Consider the following 14,574-nt stretch of genomic DNA (forward strand, 5'->3'; position numbering starts at 1 on the left):
CTCCCCCAACACTCCAAAGACGCACAGGTTTGTAGCTTAATTGCCTTGGTATAAATGTAAACTTTAAACTGTAAAAGAATTAGCCCTAGTGTGTGTAGGATAGTGTTAGCGTGCGGGGATCGCTGGTCGGCGCGGACCTGGTGGGCCGAACGGCCTGTTTCCGCGCTGTATCTCTAAACAAAACTAAACCAGGCACCCGTACTAATCAAGAATCTTTTAATCTCCGCCTTAAAAACACCCATTGACTTGGCCTCCACAGATTCACCACCCTCTTTACTAAAGAAATTCCTAGGTAGACAGAAATGCTGGAGAAACTCAGCGGGTGAGGCAGCATCTATGGAGCGAAGGAATAGGCGATGTTTCGGGTCAAGACCCTTGTTCAGACTGATGTGGGCGGGGTGGGGGGCGCGGGAAGAAGAAAGGAGACTGTAGGCTGTGGGAGAGCTGGGAAGGGGAAGGGAAGGAGGGAGAGAGCAGGGACTACCTGAAATTCCTCCTCATCTCCTTTCTAAAGGAACGTCCTTTCATTCTCAGGCTGTGCCCTCTGGTCCTAGACTCTCCCACTAGTGGACACCTCCTCCCCACATCCACTCTGCCCATCTACTCACTGTAGAGATGCCGTCGATGCTGTCCCTGCCAGCTGGCCTGTCTCTGCCAGCTCAATGGCATGCTTCTTCTCCAGTTTCTGGTACAGCATCACGATGCTGGACTTGGACAGATGCTGTTCCCTGATGAATAGCTTGTTGAGATATTTGTTGTTGAAGTTTTCAAATCTGCAAGAAATGGGAAACAGAGTTTAGCGCGCGGGGGGGGGGGGGGGGGGGGGGGGGGGCAGAGGGGTCTATGTTTCAGTTTTATGTGTTTTATGTTCAGTTTCACTGGATAGACTTGGTTTATACTCTCTAGAATTTAGGAGATTGAGGGGGGATCTTATAGAAACTTACAAAATTCTTAAGGGGTTGGACAGGCTAGATGCAGGAAGATTGTTCCCGATGTTGGGGAAGTCCAGGACAAGGGGTCACAGCTTAAGGATAAGGGGGAAATCCTTTAAAACCGAGATGAGAAAAACTTTTTTCACACAGAGAGTGGTGAATCTCTGGAACTCTCTGCCACAGAGGGTAGTCGAGGCCAGTTCATTGGCTATATTTAAGAGGGAGTTAGATGTGGCCCTTGTGGCTAAGGGGATCAGAGGGTATGGAGAGAAGGCAGGTACGGGATACTGAGTTGGATGATCAGCCATGATCATATTGAATGGCGGTGCAGGCTCAAAGGGCCGAATGGCCTACTCCTGCACCTATTTTCTATGTTTCTATGTTTCTATGTTCAGTTTAGTTTGTTGTAACGTGTACCGAGGTACAATGAAAAGCTTTTTGTTGCGTGCTAACCAGTCAGCGGAAAGACAATACATGATTACAATCGAGCCATTTACAGTGTACATGATAAGGGAATAACGTAAATATAATAGACAATACACAATAGGTGCAGGAGGAGGCCATTCGGCCCTTCGAGACAGCACAACCATTCACTGTGATCGTGGCTGATCATCCACAATCAGTACCCCGTTCCTGCCTTCTCCCCATATCCCCTGACACCACTATCTTTAAGAAACATTTTAAATACAAGATGAAGTCCAATAAAGTCCGATCAAAGATAGTCCTAGGGCCTGAGGTCGATAGTAGCTCATGACCAGTGCTGCAATAGTTAGGTGTAGGAAGGAACTGCAGATGCTGGTTTAAACCAAAGATAGACACAAAATGCTGGAGTAACGCAACGGGACAGGCAGCATCTCTGGAGGGAAGGAATGGGTGACGTTTCATGTCATAGAAACATAAACAATAGGTGCAGGAGTAGGCCATTCGGCCCTTCGAGCCAGCACAGCCATTCAATATGATCATGGCTGATCATCCCCAATCAGTACCCCATTGCTGCTTTCTCCCCATAATCCCTTTATTCCGTTAGCCCTAAGAGCTATATCCAAATCTCTCTTGAAAACATGCAGTGAATTTGCCTCCACTGCCTTCTGTGGCAGAAATTCCACAGATTCACAACTCTCTGGGTAAAAATGTTTTTCCTCATCTCAGCCCTAAATGGCCTACGCCTTATTCGTAAACTGTGACCCCTGGTTCTGGACTCGCCCAACATCAGGAACATATTTCCTGCATCTAGCCTGTCCAATCCCTTAAGCATTTTATATGTTTCCATAAGATCCCCTCTAGTCCTTCTAAATTCCAGTGAGTACAAGCCCAGTCGATCCATTCTTTCATCATGTCGGTCCCGCCATCCCGGGAATTAACCTGGTGAACCTACGCTGCACTCCCTCAATAGCAAGAATGTCCTTCCTCAAATTAGGAGACCAAAACTGCACACAATACTCCAGATGTGGTCTCACCAGGGCCCTGTACAACTGCAGTAGGACCTCCTTGCTCCTAAACTCAAATCCTCTCACAATGAAGGCCAACATGCCATTAGCTTTCTTCACTGCCTGCTGTACCTGCATGCTTACTTTCAGTGACTGATGTACAAGCACACCCAGGTCTCGTTGCACCTCCCCTTTTCCTAATCTGACACCATTCAGATAATAATCTGCCTTCTTGTTCTTGCTACCAAAGTGGATAACCTCACATTTATCCACATTATACTGCATCTGCCATGCATCTGCCTACTCACCCAACCTATCCAAGTCATCCTGCAGCCTCATAGCATCCTCCTCGCAGCTCACACTGCCACCCAGCTTTGTGTCACCCGCAAACTTGGAGATGTTACATTCACAACTCTCTGGATTCCTTCGTCTAAATCCTTCTTCAGACTGAGAGTCAGGGTCTCGACTGGAAAGTCGAGAGGTTCTACTGCAGTTGTACAGGGTCTTGGTGAGACCACACCTGGAGTACTGCATACAGTTTTGGTCTCCTAATCTGAGGAAAGACATTCTTGCCATTGAGGAAGTACAGAGAAGGTTCACCAGACTGATTCCTGGGATGTCAGGACTTTCATATGAAGAAAGACTGGATAGACTCGGCTTGTACTCGCTAGAATTCAGAAGATTGAGGGGGGATCTTATAGAAACTTACAATATTCTTAAGGGGTTGGACAGACTAGATGCAGGAAGATTATTCCCGATGTTGGGGAAGTCCAGAACTAGGGGTCACAGTTTAAGGATAAGAGGGAAGTCTTTTAGGACCGAGATGAGAAAATCATTTTTTACACAGAGAGTGGTGAATCTGTGGAATTCTCTGCCACAGAAGGTAGTTGAGGCCAGTTCATTGGCTTTATTTACGAGGGAGTTAGATTGGCCCTTTGGCTAGAGGGATCAGGGGGTGTGGAGAGAAGGCAGGGATGGGATACTGAATTGGATGATCAGCCATGATCATATCGAATGGCGGTGCAGGCTCGAAGGGCCGAATGGCCTACTCCTGCACCTATTTTCTATGTTTCTATGTATGTCTGGCCTACACTAAACTGAACTAATTCTTTCAAGAGATCGAACCCATCCAGCATCGGGCCACCCTCTCATTTCATTCCTGCTGTCGGGAAGAAGGTACATCTATGAAATGTCATCCATTCCTTTTCTTCAGAGATGCTGCCTGTCCTGCTGAGTTACTCCAGCGTTTTGTGTCGCTCATCGAGCCCAACACAGACCACCGGTTACACACAGAGACAGGCAGCACCAAGGCAGACTGAAGAATCTTATACCTGTCTTTCCAGTAATATTGGCCCCAATGTCCGCAGATATCTTCGATCCCCGCCAACAAATGGTCCAGGAACTGCAGAAAGCACAGTTTACAAATCAGTTTGTCAGTCATTAATCATGGCCATCTCACAGCCCATCAGCATCCCTGTCTATTGCAGACAGACACAAAATGCTGGAGTAACTCAGTGGAACAGGCAGGATCGCTGGAGAGAAGGAATGGGTTACGTTTCGGGTCGAGACCCTTCTTCAGAACCTTGAATAGTTCTATGAGTCTGAAGAAGTGTCCCGACCCAAAACGTCACCCATTCCTTCTCTCCAGAGATGCTGCCTGTCCCGCTGAGTTACTCCAGCATTTTGTGTCTATCTTCAGTTTAAACCAGCATCTGCAGTTCCTTCCCACACTTACCTGTTGCAGCACTTGTCATGAGCTACCATCTACCACAGACCCTAGGACTATCTTTGAACAGACGTTATTGGACTTTATCTTGTATTAAAGTGTGAAAACGCACACCTCCAGATTCAGGGACAGTTTCTTCCCAGCTGTTATCAGGCAACTGAATCATCCTACCACAACCAGAGAGCAGTCCTGAACTACTATCTACCTCATTGGGGACCCTCAGACTATCCTTGATCGGGCTTTGCTGGCTTTACCTTGCACTAAACGTTATTCCCTTTATCATGTATCCATACACTGTGAATGGATCGATTGTAATCATTTAACATAGAAACATAAAAACATAGAAATTAGGTGCAGGAGTAGGCCATTCGGCCCTTCGAGCCTGCACCGCCATTCAATATGATCATGGCTGATCATCCAACTCAGTATCCCATACCTGCCTTCTCTCCATACCCCCTGATCCCCTTAGCCACAAGGGCCACATCTAACTCCCTCTTAAATATAGCCAATGAACTGGCCTCGACTACCCTCTGCGGCAGAGAGTTCCAGAGATTCACCACTCTCTGTGAAAAAAAAGTTCTTCTCATCTCAGTTTTAAAGGATTTCCCCCTTATCCTTAAGCTGTGACCCCTTGTCCTGGACTTCCCCAACATCGGGAGCAATCTTCCTGCATCTAGCCTGTCCAACCCCTTAAGATTTAATAGGAACCTAAGTGGCAACTTTATTCACACAAAGGGTGGGGGGTGGGTGGAACGAGCTGCCAGAGGAGGTAGCTGAGGCAGGGACTATCGCTATGTTTAAGAAACATTTGAACAGGTACGTGGATAGTACTGGTTGGGAGGGATACGGGCCAAATGCAGGCAGGTGGAACTTGTAGAAGGGACATATTGGTCGGTGTGGGCAAGTTTGATTGTAAGTTCATGTTAAATGTGCAGAATTAGGCCATTCGGCCCATCAAGGCTGATGTATCTTTCCTTCTCAACCCCATTCTCCTGCCTTCTCCCCATAATTCCTGACACCCATACTAATCAATAATCTGTCAATCTCCGCCTTGAAAATATCCACTGACTTGGCCTCCACAGCCTTCAGTGGCAATGAATTCCACAGATTCACCACCCTCTGACTGAAGAAATTCCTCCTCATCTCCTTTCTAACGGAACGTCCTATTATTCTGAGGCTGTGACCTCTGGTCCTAGACTCTCCCACTAGTGGAAACATCCACTCCACATCCACTCTATCCAGGCCTTTCACTATTTGGTAACGTTTCAATGAGGTTCCCCCTCATCCTTCTAAACTCATAAGATGTTTGTTATGAAGTTATTGTCATTTCTGAAGAGCGTAATTTCGCCCATGATATGCTCCATGGTTACTGATGCAGAAGCCCTCTCTGTACAGACTGGTGAACCAGCAGATGCTGCAGTACAAAGCTGTTGGCCAAGATTCATTTAGAATGACTGTATTGGCAGCTTCTGCTCCTCAACCTAGTTGATGGAGTTAGGTTTTTTGGAATTTCTCATTCACCGCGGAGGGAAGCAAAGATAAAAGTGGTGTGGGCAGAGAGATATTGCCGACTGCTGCCCTGCTCCCCGCAACTCTGTCTCAGCCCCACGCTGTCTCAGCCCCACTCCCCACTGCAGGCAACTCTGTCTCAGCCTCACTCCGCACGGCACGCAACTCTGTCTCAGCCCCAACTCTGTCTCAGCCTCACTCCCCACTGCAGGCAACTCTGTCTCAGCCCCACTCCCCACTGCAGGCACCCCGCTCAAAATAACAACAAGACGAAATATTAAAGAGGCCATGCTGCAGACTCACTGTGTGTGTGTGGGTGTGTGCGTAGGTCTGTATGTGTGTGCGTGGGTGTGTGTGCTTGTGTGGGTGTACGAGTGTGTGTGTGTCCATGTGCGTTTGCGTCTGTGTGCGCGTGATTGTGAGTGTGTTTGTGTTTGTTTGTGGGGGAGTGAGTGTGTGAGTCTGTGTCAGTCAGTGTGTATGTGCTTATCAGTGTGTTTGTGTGTGAGCGTGTGTGTGTGTGTGCGTGTGTGCATGCGTGTGTGTGTGTGTGTGTACGTGTGTGTGTGTACGTGTGTGAGTGTGCATGTGTGTGAGTGTATGTGTGCGTGTGTGTGTGTGCATGTGCGTGCGTGTGTGTGCGTGCGTGCGTATGTGTGTGCGCGTGCGTGCATGTGTGCGTGCGTGTGTGTGCGTGTGCGTGCGTGCGTGCGCGTGTGCGTGCCTGTGTGTGTATGTGTGCGTGTGTGCATGTGTGTGCGTGTGCGAATGCGTCAGGATTGCAGTCCGGGTGGCGAGTTGGTGTCTCAGATGGGCCAGTGGCAAGACGATGACATTCTCTATGGGGCAATGATAGTCAATGTGGACAATGATTGTAGGACCAGCGTTCCCCGCACATTAACACTATCCCACACACACTGGGGGGCAATGTTTACATACACACCAAGCCAATTAACCTACAAACCTGCACGCCTTTGGATTGTGGGAGGAAACCGAAGATCTCAGAGAAAACCCACGCAGGTCACGGGGAGAACGTGCAAACTCCGTACAGACAGCACCCGTAGTGGGGATCGAACCCAGGTCTCTGGCGCTGCATTCTCTGCAAGGCAGTAACTCTACCCACTGCGCCACAGTGCTGCCAAACATTGTTTGAGATGAAGGCAGGACCTCTAAACTAAAACTCAGGACTCAGAGTTCAGCATTGCACGAACATGTAGAGGCTGTGTCAGGCTTTAACTTACCCGGATGTGAATCTGCTCGCTGACAGTGGGTGGAGCCAGGCTTGTTCTCTTCACCTCCAGTAACTCCACCAGTGGTTTAATTGTCATACCCTGGAACAACAGAGGAAAGAAGAAATCAGTCTAGTCTGAAGAAGGGTCTCAGCCCGAAACGTCACCCATTCCTTCTCTCCAGAGATGCTGCCTGTCCCGCTGAGTTACTCCATCTCTCTATCTCTCTCTCATAGAGTCATACAGGCCCTTCGGCCCAACTTACTCCAACATTTTGTGTCTATCTCTGGTTTAAACTAGCATCTGCATTCCTTCCTGCACATTCTCACCTCATGTCAGTTCAGTTTAGTTTATTGTCACGTGTACCGAGGTACAGTGAAAAGCTTTTTGTTGCGTGCTAACCAGTCAGCGGAAAGACAATACATGATTACAATTGATCCATTTACAGTGTATAGATACATGATAAGGGAATAACGTTTAGTGCAAGGTAAAGCCAGCAAAGTCCAATCAAGGATAGTCTGAGGGTCACCAATGAGGTAGATAGTAGTTCAGGACTGCTCACTGGTTGTGGTAGGATGGTTCAGTTGCCTGATAACAGCTGGGAAGAAACTGTCCCTGAATCTGGAGGTGTGCGTTTTCACACTTCTGTACCTTTTGCCCGATGGGAGAGGGGGAGAAGAGGGAGTGGCCGGGGTGCGACTGGTCCTTGATGATGCTGCTGGCCTTGCCGAGGCAGCGTGAGGTGGAGATGGAGTCAATGGAAGGGGGGAGGTTGGTTTGTGTGATGGTCTGGGCTGCAATGTCCACAATTCTTTGCAATTGTTTGCGGTCTGGGATGGAGCTGTTCCCAAACCATGCTGGGATGTTTCCCGGTAAAATCCCGTAAATCAGCAGCACACTAACTAATCCATGGGTCTAGATTTTGAACATTATAGAGACACAGCGTGGAAACAGGCCGTTCAGTCCACGAGTCCGCGCCGAGCAGCGATCACCCCGTACACTAGCACTGTCCGACACACACTAGGGACAATCAACAAATTTACCGAAAAGCCAATTAACCTACAGACCTGCACGTCTTTGGAGAGTGGGAGGAAACCGGAGCACCCGGAGAAAACCCAACGCAGGTCACGGGGAGAACGTACAAACTCCGTACAGTCAGCACCCGTGGTCAGGATTGAACCCGGGTCTCTGGCGCTGTGAGGCAGCAACTCTACCGCTGCGCCACCGTGCGTTTATTATTGTCACGTGTACAGTGACGGACTTTGTTCAGCTTGCTGTCCAAAGTTCTGTGTAAGGAACATGGACATTAAACACTGATTCAGTTCAGAAGCCTGATAACAGAGGGGAAGAGGCTGTTCCTGAGTCTGGTGGTGCGCTCTTCCAAGCTTCCGTACGTTCACCCTCTCTGCTTCTTTCCTGAAACTTGGAATGAAACATTCCTTTAAGATGTGGCTGCCTAACGGATCACACAGAGTAAAAAAACATCTACAGCAAAGTGGGTGTTTTGGTCTCCAACAGCAGGCGTGAGTTCAAATCCCGTTTCTGACATACGGCACGGTAGCGCAGCGGTAGAGTTGCTGCCTCACAGCGCCAGAGACCCGGGTTCAATCCTGACTACGGGCAGACACAAAATGCTGGAGTAACTCAGCGGGACAGGCAGCATCTCTGGAGAGAAGAAGCAGGTGGCGTTTCGGGTCTTCAGACTGACTACGGGCGCTGAATGTACGGAGTTTGTACGTTCTCCCCGTGACCTGCGTGGGTTTTCTCCGGGTGCTCCGGTTTCCTCCCACACTCCAAAGGCGTACAGATTTGCACGTTAACTGGCTTCTATAAATTGCCCCTGGTGTGTTGGACTTGGGAGGTGGTTGATAGCCGACTCGGTGGGCCGAAGGGCCTGTTTCCACTCTGTATCTCTAAACTAAACTAATGTGCGGGGATCGCTGGTCGGCACGGGCTCGATGGGCCGAAGGGCCTGTTTCCACGCTGTATCTCTAAACTAAGCTAGGATGCAAGGCTTTCTTCCTTCAGTCAAATGTAATGTTGAGCAACTAAGCATCCTATTGAATCTGATTTGTGTAGTTCTCATTTGAGCTGCTTAAACCGTTTTATTGATCCGTAGATGTGAAGTGCTGACTCCAGCTGTGAGTAGATGGTTATTATTTCTATTGATTTGCATTCACTCACAATATTGGCCCGTGTGCCTTTTCATAGGATTAATGCGCAAAATAAACCGATTGATTGAAGTTTTGATTGATTGATTTTTATTTTTTATGGTAACATTTTTATCTATTTAGCTATTTGTCACTTGTATCGAGGTTTTAGTGAAATTCATTCTTGTACACGTATCACTAGACATAAGCCCTTCAGACCGAAGAAGAGTCTCGACCCGAAACGTCATCCATCCCTTCTCTCCAGAGATGCTGCCTGTCCCGCTGAGTTACTCCAGCTTTTTGTGTCTATCTTCAGATACAGTATGAGTGTGTAGCAATGGTTTTGGTACAGACAGTTTTGGGTCATTGTCAAATCCCCAGTTGTTGTAAGTGCAGGGATCTTGACCTGACCATGAAGGACTGTTGTCAAGATACAGCATGGATACAGGCCCTTCGGCCCACCGAGTCCATGCCGACCATCGGTCGCCCGTTCACATGTGTGCCCCCTGTCCCACTTAGGAAACCTGAACGGAAACCTCTGGAGACTTTGCGCCCCACCCAAGGTTTCCGTGTGGTTTCCGTGCGGTTCCCGGAGGTTTTTGTCAGTCTCCCGACCTGCTTCCACTACCTGCAACCTCCGGCAACCACCTGCAACCTCCGGGAACCGCACGGAAACCTTGGGTGGGGCGCAAAGTCTCCAGAGGTTTCCGTTCAAGTTTCCAAAGTGGGACAGGGGACATTATTCTGTGACATTATTCTGTGTTTGCAGAGGCCAACTGAACACAAAATATGACTTTATCGCCAAGGTGAGTGTGGTAGTTTTTAAAAGGGGTCTGCTACCCAGAGGCAGGTCAATCAGGAAGCTAAGGGTGGGAACATTTAGACAGGTACATACACAGGACAGGTTATATGGGCCAAACGCAGGCAGGTTAGACTAGTGTAGATGGGACATGTTGGCCGGTTTGGGCAGGTTGGGCTGAACCAGACCTGAGCAGGGGCCATGAGCAAGCACTGTAATGTTGGCAGGTCCAGTGTGGAATGATTTCTCAAGTTAATTATCATATTTCGATGCAATGTGGAAGGAAGCCATTCAGCCCATCAATGGAGGACTAGATCGGGTAGACACACAGAGTCTCTTGCTCAGAGTAAGGGAATGGAGAACCAGAGGATGCAGATTTAAGGTGGGGGGGGGAGCGGGGGAAGATTTAGTAGGAACCTGACGGGCAAAATTTTATAGACAATGGACAATAGACAATAGGTGCAGCAGGAGGCCATTTGGCCCTTCGAGCCAGCACCGCCATTCAATGTGATCATGGCTGATCATCCCCAATCAGTACCCCGTTCCTGCCTTCTCCCCATATCCCCTGGCTCCGCTATTTTCAAGAGCCCTATCTCTTTTGAAAGCCTCCACCACCCTCTGAGGCAGAGAATTCCACAGACTCACCACTCTCTGTGAGAAAAAGAGTTTCCTCATCTCCGTCCTAAATGGCTTACTCCTTGTTCTTATTTTCACCCAAAGGGTGGTGGATGTGTGGACCCAGCTGCCGGAGGAGGTAGTGGAGGCTGGGACTATCGCAATGATTAAGAAACATTTTGACATGTACATTGTTGTTAGAAGGGTACGGGCCAAACGCACGCAGGTGGGGCTAGTGTAGATGGGACATGTTGGTCGGTGTGGGTAAGTTGGGCCGAAGGGCCTGTTTCCACACTGTATCACCCCGTGACTATAACTCTGACGTGAATATGGGAAGACAAGCAAACACCCTGTCACGATGGGAGAGAGGGACGACAGTGGAGACGGATAAGTTTGGGTGGCGCAGCGGTAGAGTTGCTGCCCTTCAGCGCCAGAGACCCGGGTTCCATCCTGACTACGGGTGCTAACCGTGCGGAGTTGGCACCCACCCCCCCCCGTGACCTGCGTGGGTTTTCTCCGGGAGGAACCGGTTTCCCCCCCACACTCCAGAGACCTGCAGGTTTGTAAGTTGCGTGGCTTCCGTTAATTGTCCCCGCTGCACATGCAGTGTGCATCTCTGAGGATCTGACAATGGTCATCACACGCCGCAGCACTCGTGAGTAAGGCAAGGCAGCGCCTTTACCACCTCAGGCAATTGAGGAACTTCAGAGGGTCTCCAAGGATCCTCCAGTGCTTCTACGCAGCGGCGGTGGAAAGCATCTTGTCCGGAAACATTACAATCTGGTTTGGGAATTGCTCTGCCCAGGACAAGAAGGCTCTGCAGAGAGTAGTGCGTTCGGCCGAACAAACGCACTATGGGAACTTCACTCACCCCCCTGAAGGAACTATACATCAGGAGGTGCAACTCCAGAGCCAATAAGATCATGGGAGACCCCTTCCACCCCTGCAACGGACTGTTCCAGCTGCTACGGTCAGGCAAATGCCTCCGTTGCCATGCGGTGAGAACGGAGAGGATGAGAAGGAGTTTCTTCCCAGAGGCCATTAGGACTGTAAACTCCTATCTCACCAGGGACTAACTTTTACTGGACCACTCTACTGCTTTTATTTAAATTGCTGTTTTTTTCCCTTTTTCCTTCCGCCCACAATATTTAATATGTAAAAGAATATGTGATTCTGTTCCATTCTGTTTGTAGTTTGTTTGGTTGTTTGTTTGTTTGTCTTTTTGCACAAAGTCCGCGAGCATCGCCACTTTTCATTTCACTGCTCATCTCGTACGTGTATGTGACGAATAGACTTGACTTGACTTGACTTGCGTACGGGATGATCCTTGGCCAGCGCGGACTCGCCGGGCCGAACGACCCGATTCCACGCAGTATCCGTAAAGTGCCCGTCCCACTAACGCGACTTTCTCGGCGACTGCCGGTACCCGTCATAGGTCGTTGCAGGTCGCTGAAAATGTTCAACATGTTGAAAATCCAGCGGCGACCAGACGATGACGTACGTCTCCTTGGGCGACTGAGGAGACGATTCACGACCGTACAGGCGACATGTCGCGGGGTGAAGCCTGTACGGTCGTGAGTAGTCGCCCAAAGAGTCGTACCTTGTTCTGGTCGCCGCTGGATTTTCAACACGATTAAAATTTTCGGTGACGACCTATGACGGGTGCCGGCAGTCGCCGAAAAAGTTGGGTAAGTGGTTCAGGCCCATTAGGAAAAACAACAGACAATAGACAATAGGTGCAGGAGTAGGCCATTCGGCCCTTCGAGCCAAATCAATATTCAATATTCAATATTCATATTCAATGTGATCATGGCTGATCATCCCCAATCAGTACCCCGTTCTTGCCTTCTCCCCATATCCCCTGACACCGCTATCTTTAAACATAGAAACATAGAAATTAGGTGCAGGAGTAGGCCATTCGGCCCTTCGAGCCTGCACCGCCATTCAATATGATCATGGCTGACCATCCAACTCAGTATCCCTGATTTAAGAGCCCTATCTAGCTCTCTCTTGAAAGCATCCAGAGAACCTGCCTCCACCGTCCTCTGAGGCAGAGAATTCCACAGACTCACCACTCTCTGCGAGAAAAAGTGTTTCCTCATCTCCGTTCTAAATGGCTTACCCCTTATTCTTAAACTGTGGCCCCTGGTTCTGGACTCCCCCAACGTCGGGAACATGTTTCCTGCCTCTAGCGTGTCCAAACCCTTAACAATCTTATGTGTTTCAATGAGATACCCTCTCATCCTTCTAAACTCCAGAGTGTACAAGCCCAGCTGCTCCGTTCTCTCAGCGTATGACAGCCCCGCCATCCCGGGAATTAACCTGGTGAACCTACGCTGCACTCCCTCAATGGCAAGAATGGTCTTCCTCAAATTAGGGGACCAAAACTGCACACAATACTCCAGGTGTGGTCTCACTAGGGCCCTGTACAACTGCAGAAGGTCCTCTTTGCTCCTATACTCGATTCCTCTTGTTATGAAGGCCAACATGTCATTCACTTTCTTCACTGCCTGCTGTACCTGCATGCTTACTTTCATAGATTGATGTACAAGGACCCCCAGATCCCGTTGTACTTCCCCTTTTCCTTTTCCGTTTTAAAAATTTGCTGAAATGTGGAAGCTTAATTTCGTTCAAAGGCATTCTCCACCTACCTGGACAAAGACAGTGAAAAAGATGACCACGATGGTGGCTGTGGTGAACAGCTTCTTCTGTGGGAAGTTTGGCAGCAAGAAGACGAGGGAGAAGCAGATTGCTCCTCGCAATCCGCCGTAGGCGATGATGAACTGGTTCTTCTTCGTTACCACATTCACACGGAACTTGTTCACGATAAACGTCAGGAAAATCACTCCTGCACCCAAACACAGAAACCCATCACCAGGCGTTACACTTCATCTTTTAACACAGAAGCTCACAGGATGACACCAGTGGGCAATGTGATTTGGTGTTTTGTTTCATTCGTTGATAGATCGGGCGGCACGGTGGCGCAGCGGTAGAGTCCAGCCAGAGACCGACTGCGGATCCTGTCTGCACGGAGTTTGTGCGTTCTCCTCGTGACATAGAAACATAGAAATTAGGTGCAGGTGTAGGCCATTCGGCCCTTCGAGCCTTCAATATGATCATGGCTGATCATCCAACTCAGTATCCCGTACCTGCCCTCTCTCCATACCCTCTGATCCCCTTGGCCACAAGGGCCACATCTAACTCCCTCTTAAATATAGCCAATGAACTGGCCTCAACTATCCTCTGTGGCAGAGAGTTCCAGAGATTCACCACTGTGTGAAAAAAGTTCTTCTCATCTCGGTTTTAAAGGATTTCCCCCTTATCCTTAAGCTGTGACCCCTTGTCCTGGACTTCCCCAACATCAGGAACAATCTTCCTGCATCTAGCCTGTCCAACCCCTTAAGAATTTTGTAAGTTTCTATAAGATCCCCTCTCAATCTCCTAAATTCTAGAGAGTACAAGCCGAGTCTATCCAGTCTTTCTTCATAAGACAGTCCCGACATCCCAGGAATCAGTGACCCTCGAGGGATGAACAAGGACCTGTGTCCTCTGGTCCTCGATTCCCCTACTCTGGGCAAGAGACTCTGTGCATCTCTCCGATCTATTCCTCTCATGGTTTTGTACACCTCTATAAGATCTCCCCTCATCCTCCTGCACTCCAAGGAATAGAGACCCACCCTACTCAACCTCTGGGTGGCGCAGCGGTAGAGTTGCTGCCTTACAACGAATGCAGCGCCGGAGACCCAGGTTCGATCCCGACTACGGGCGCTGTCTGTACGGAGTTTGCACGTTCTCCCCGTGACCTGCGTGGGTTTTCTCCAAGATCTTCGGTTTCCTTCCACACTCTAAAGGCGCACAGGTTTGTAGGTTAATTGGCTTGGTAAATGTAACAATTGTCCCTAGTGGGTGTAGGATAGTGTTAGTGTGCGGGATCGCTGGTCGGCGCGGACCCGGTGGGCTGACAGGGCCTGTTTCCGTGCTGTATCTCCAAACTAGACTACACTAAGCTATACAGCGCGGAAACAGGCCTTTCGGCCCACCAAGTCTGCACCGACCAGCGATCCCCACACGCTAACACCATCCTACACACACTCAGGACAAATTCCAAACGTACGGAAGTCTATTAACCTACCAAAACCTGTACGTCTTTGTGGAGTGTGGGGGAAAACCGGAGGCAGCGAGGAAAA

At 49.2% G+C, this 14,574-nt stretch overlaps 1 protein-coding gene across 1 annotated transcript in view; it reads right to left on the reverse strand.

The window, feature by feature from the left end:
* LOC129702010 (sodium/hydrogen exchanger 2-like) overlaps positions 1–14,574 on the reverse strand; it is a 61,852-nt gene that overhangs the window by 9,908 nt on the left and 37,370 nt on the right. Inside the window, exons 5-8 of the mRNA XM_055643494.1 lie at positions 13,039–13,235; positions 6,836–6,925; positions 3,691–3,761; positions 609–773 (exon numbers count right to left, since the gene is read on the reverse strand). Coding sequence (XP_055499469.1) covers positions 609–773; positions 3,691–3,761; positions 6,836–6,925; positions 13,039–13,235 — 523 coding nt within the window. The remainder of the gene's footprint in view (positions 1–608; positions 774–3,690; positions 3,762–6,835; positions 6,926–13,038; positions 13,236–14,574) is intronic.

This window comes from Leucoraja erinacea, chromosome 12, assembly GCF_028641065.1.
Source record: "Leucoraja erinacea ecotype New England chromosome 12, Leri_hhj_1, whole genome shotgun sequence".
NCBI lineage: Eukaryota > Metazoa > Chordata > Chondrichthyes > Rajiformes > Rajidae > Leucoraja > Leucoraja erinaceus.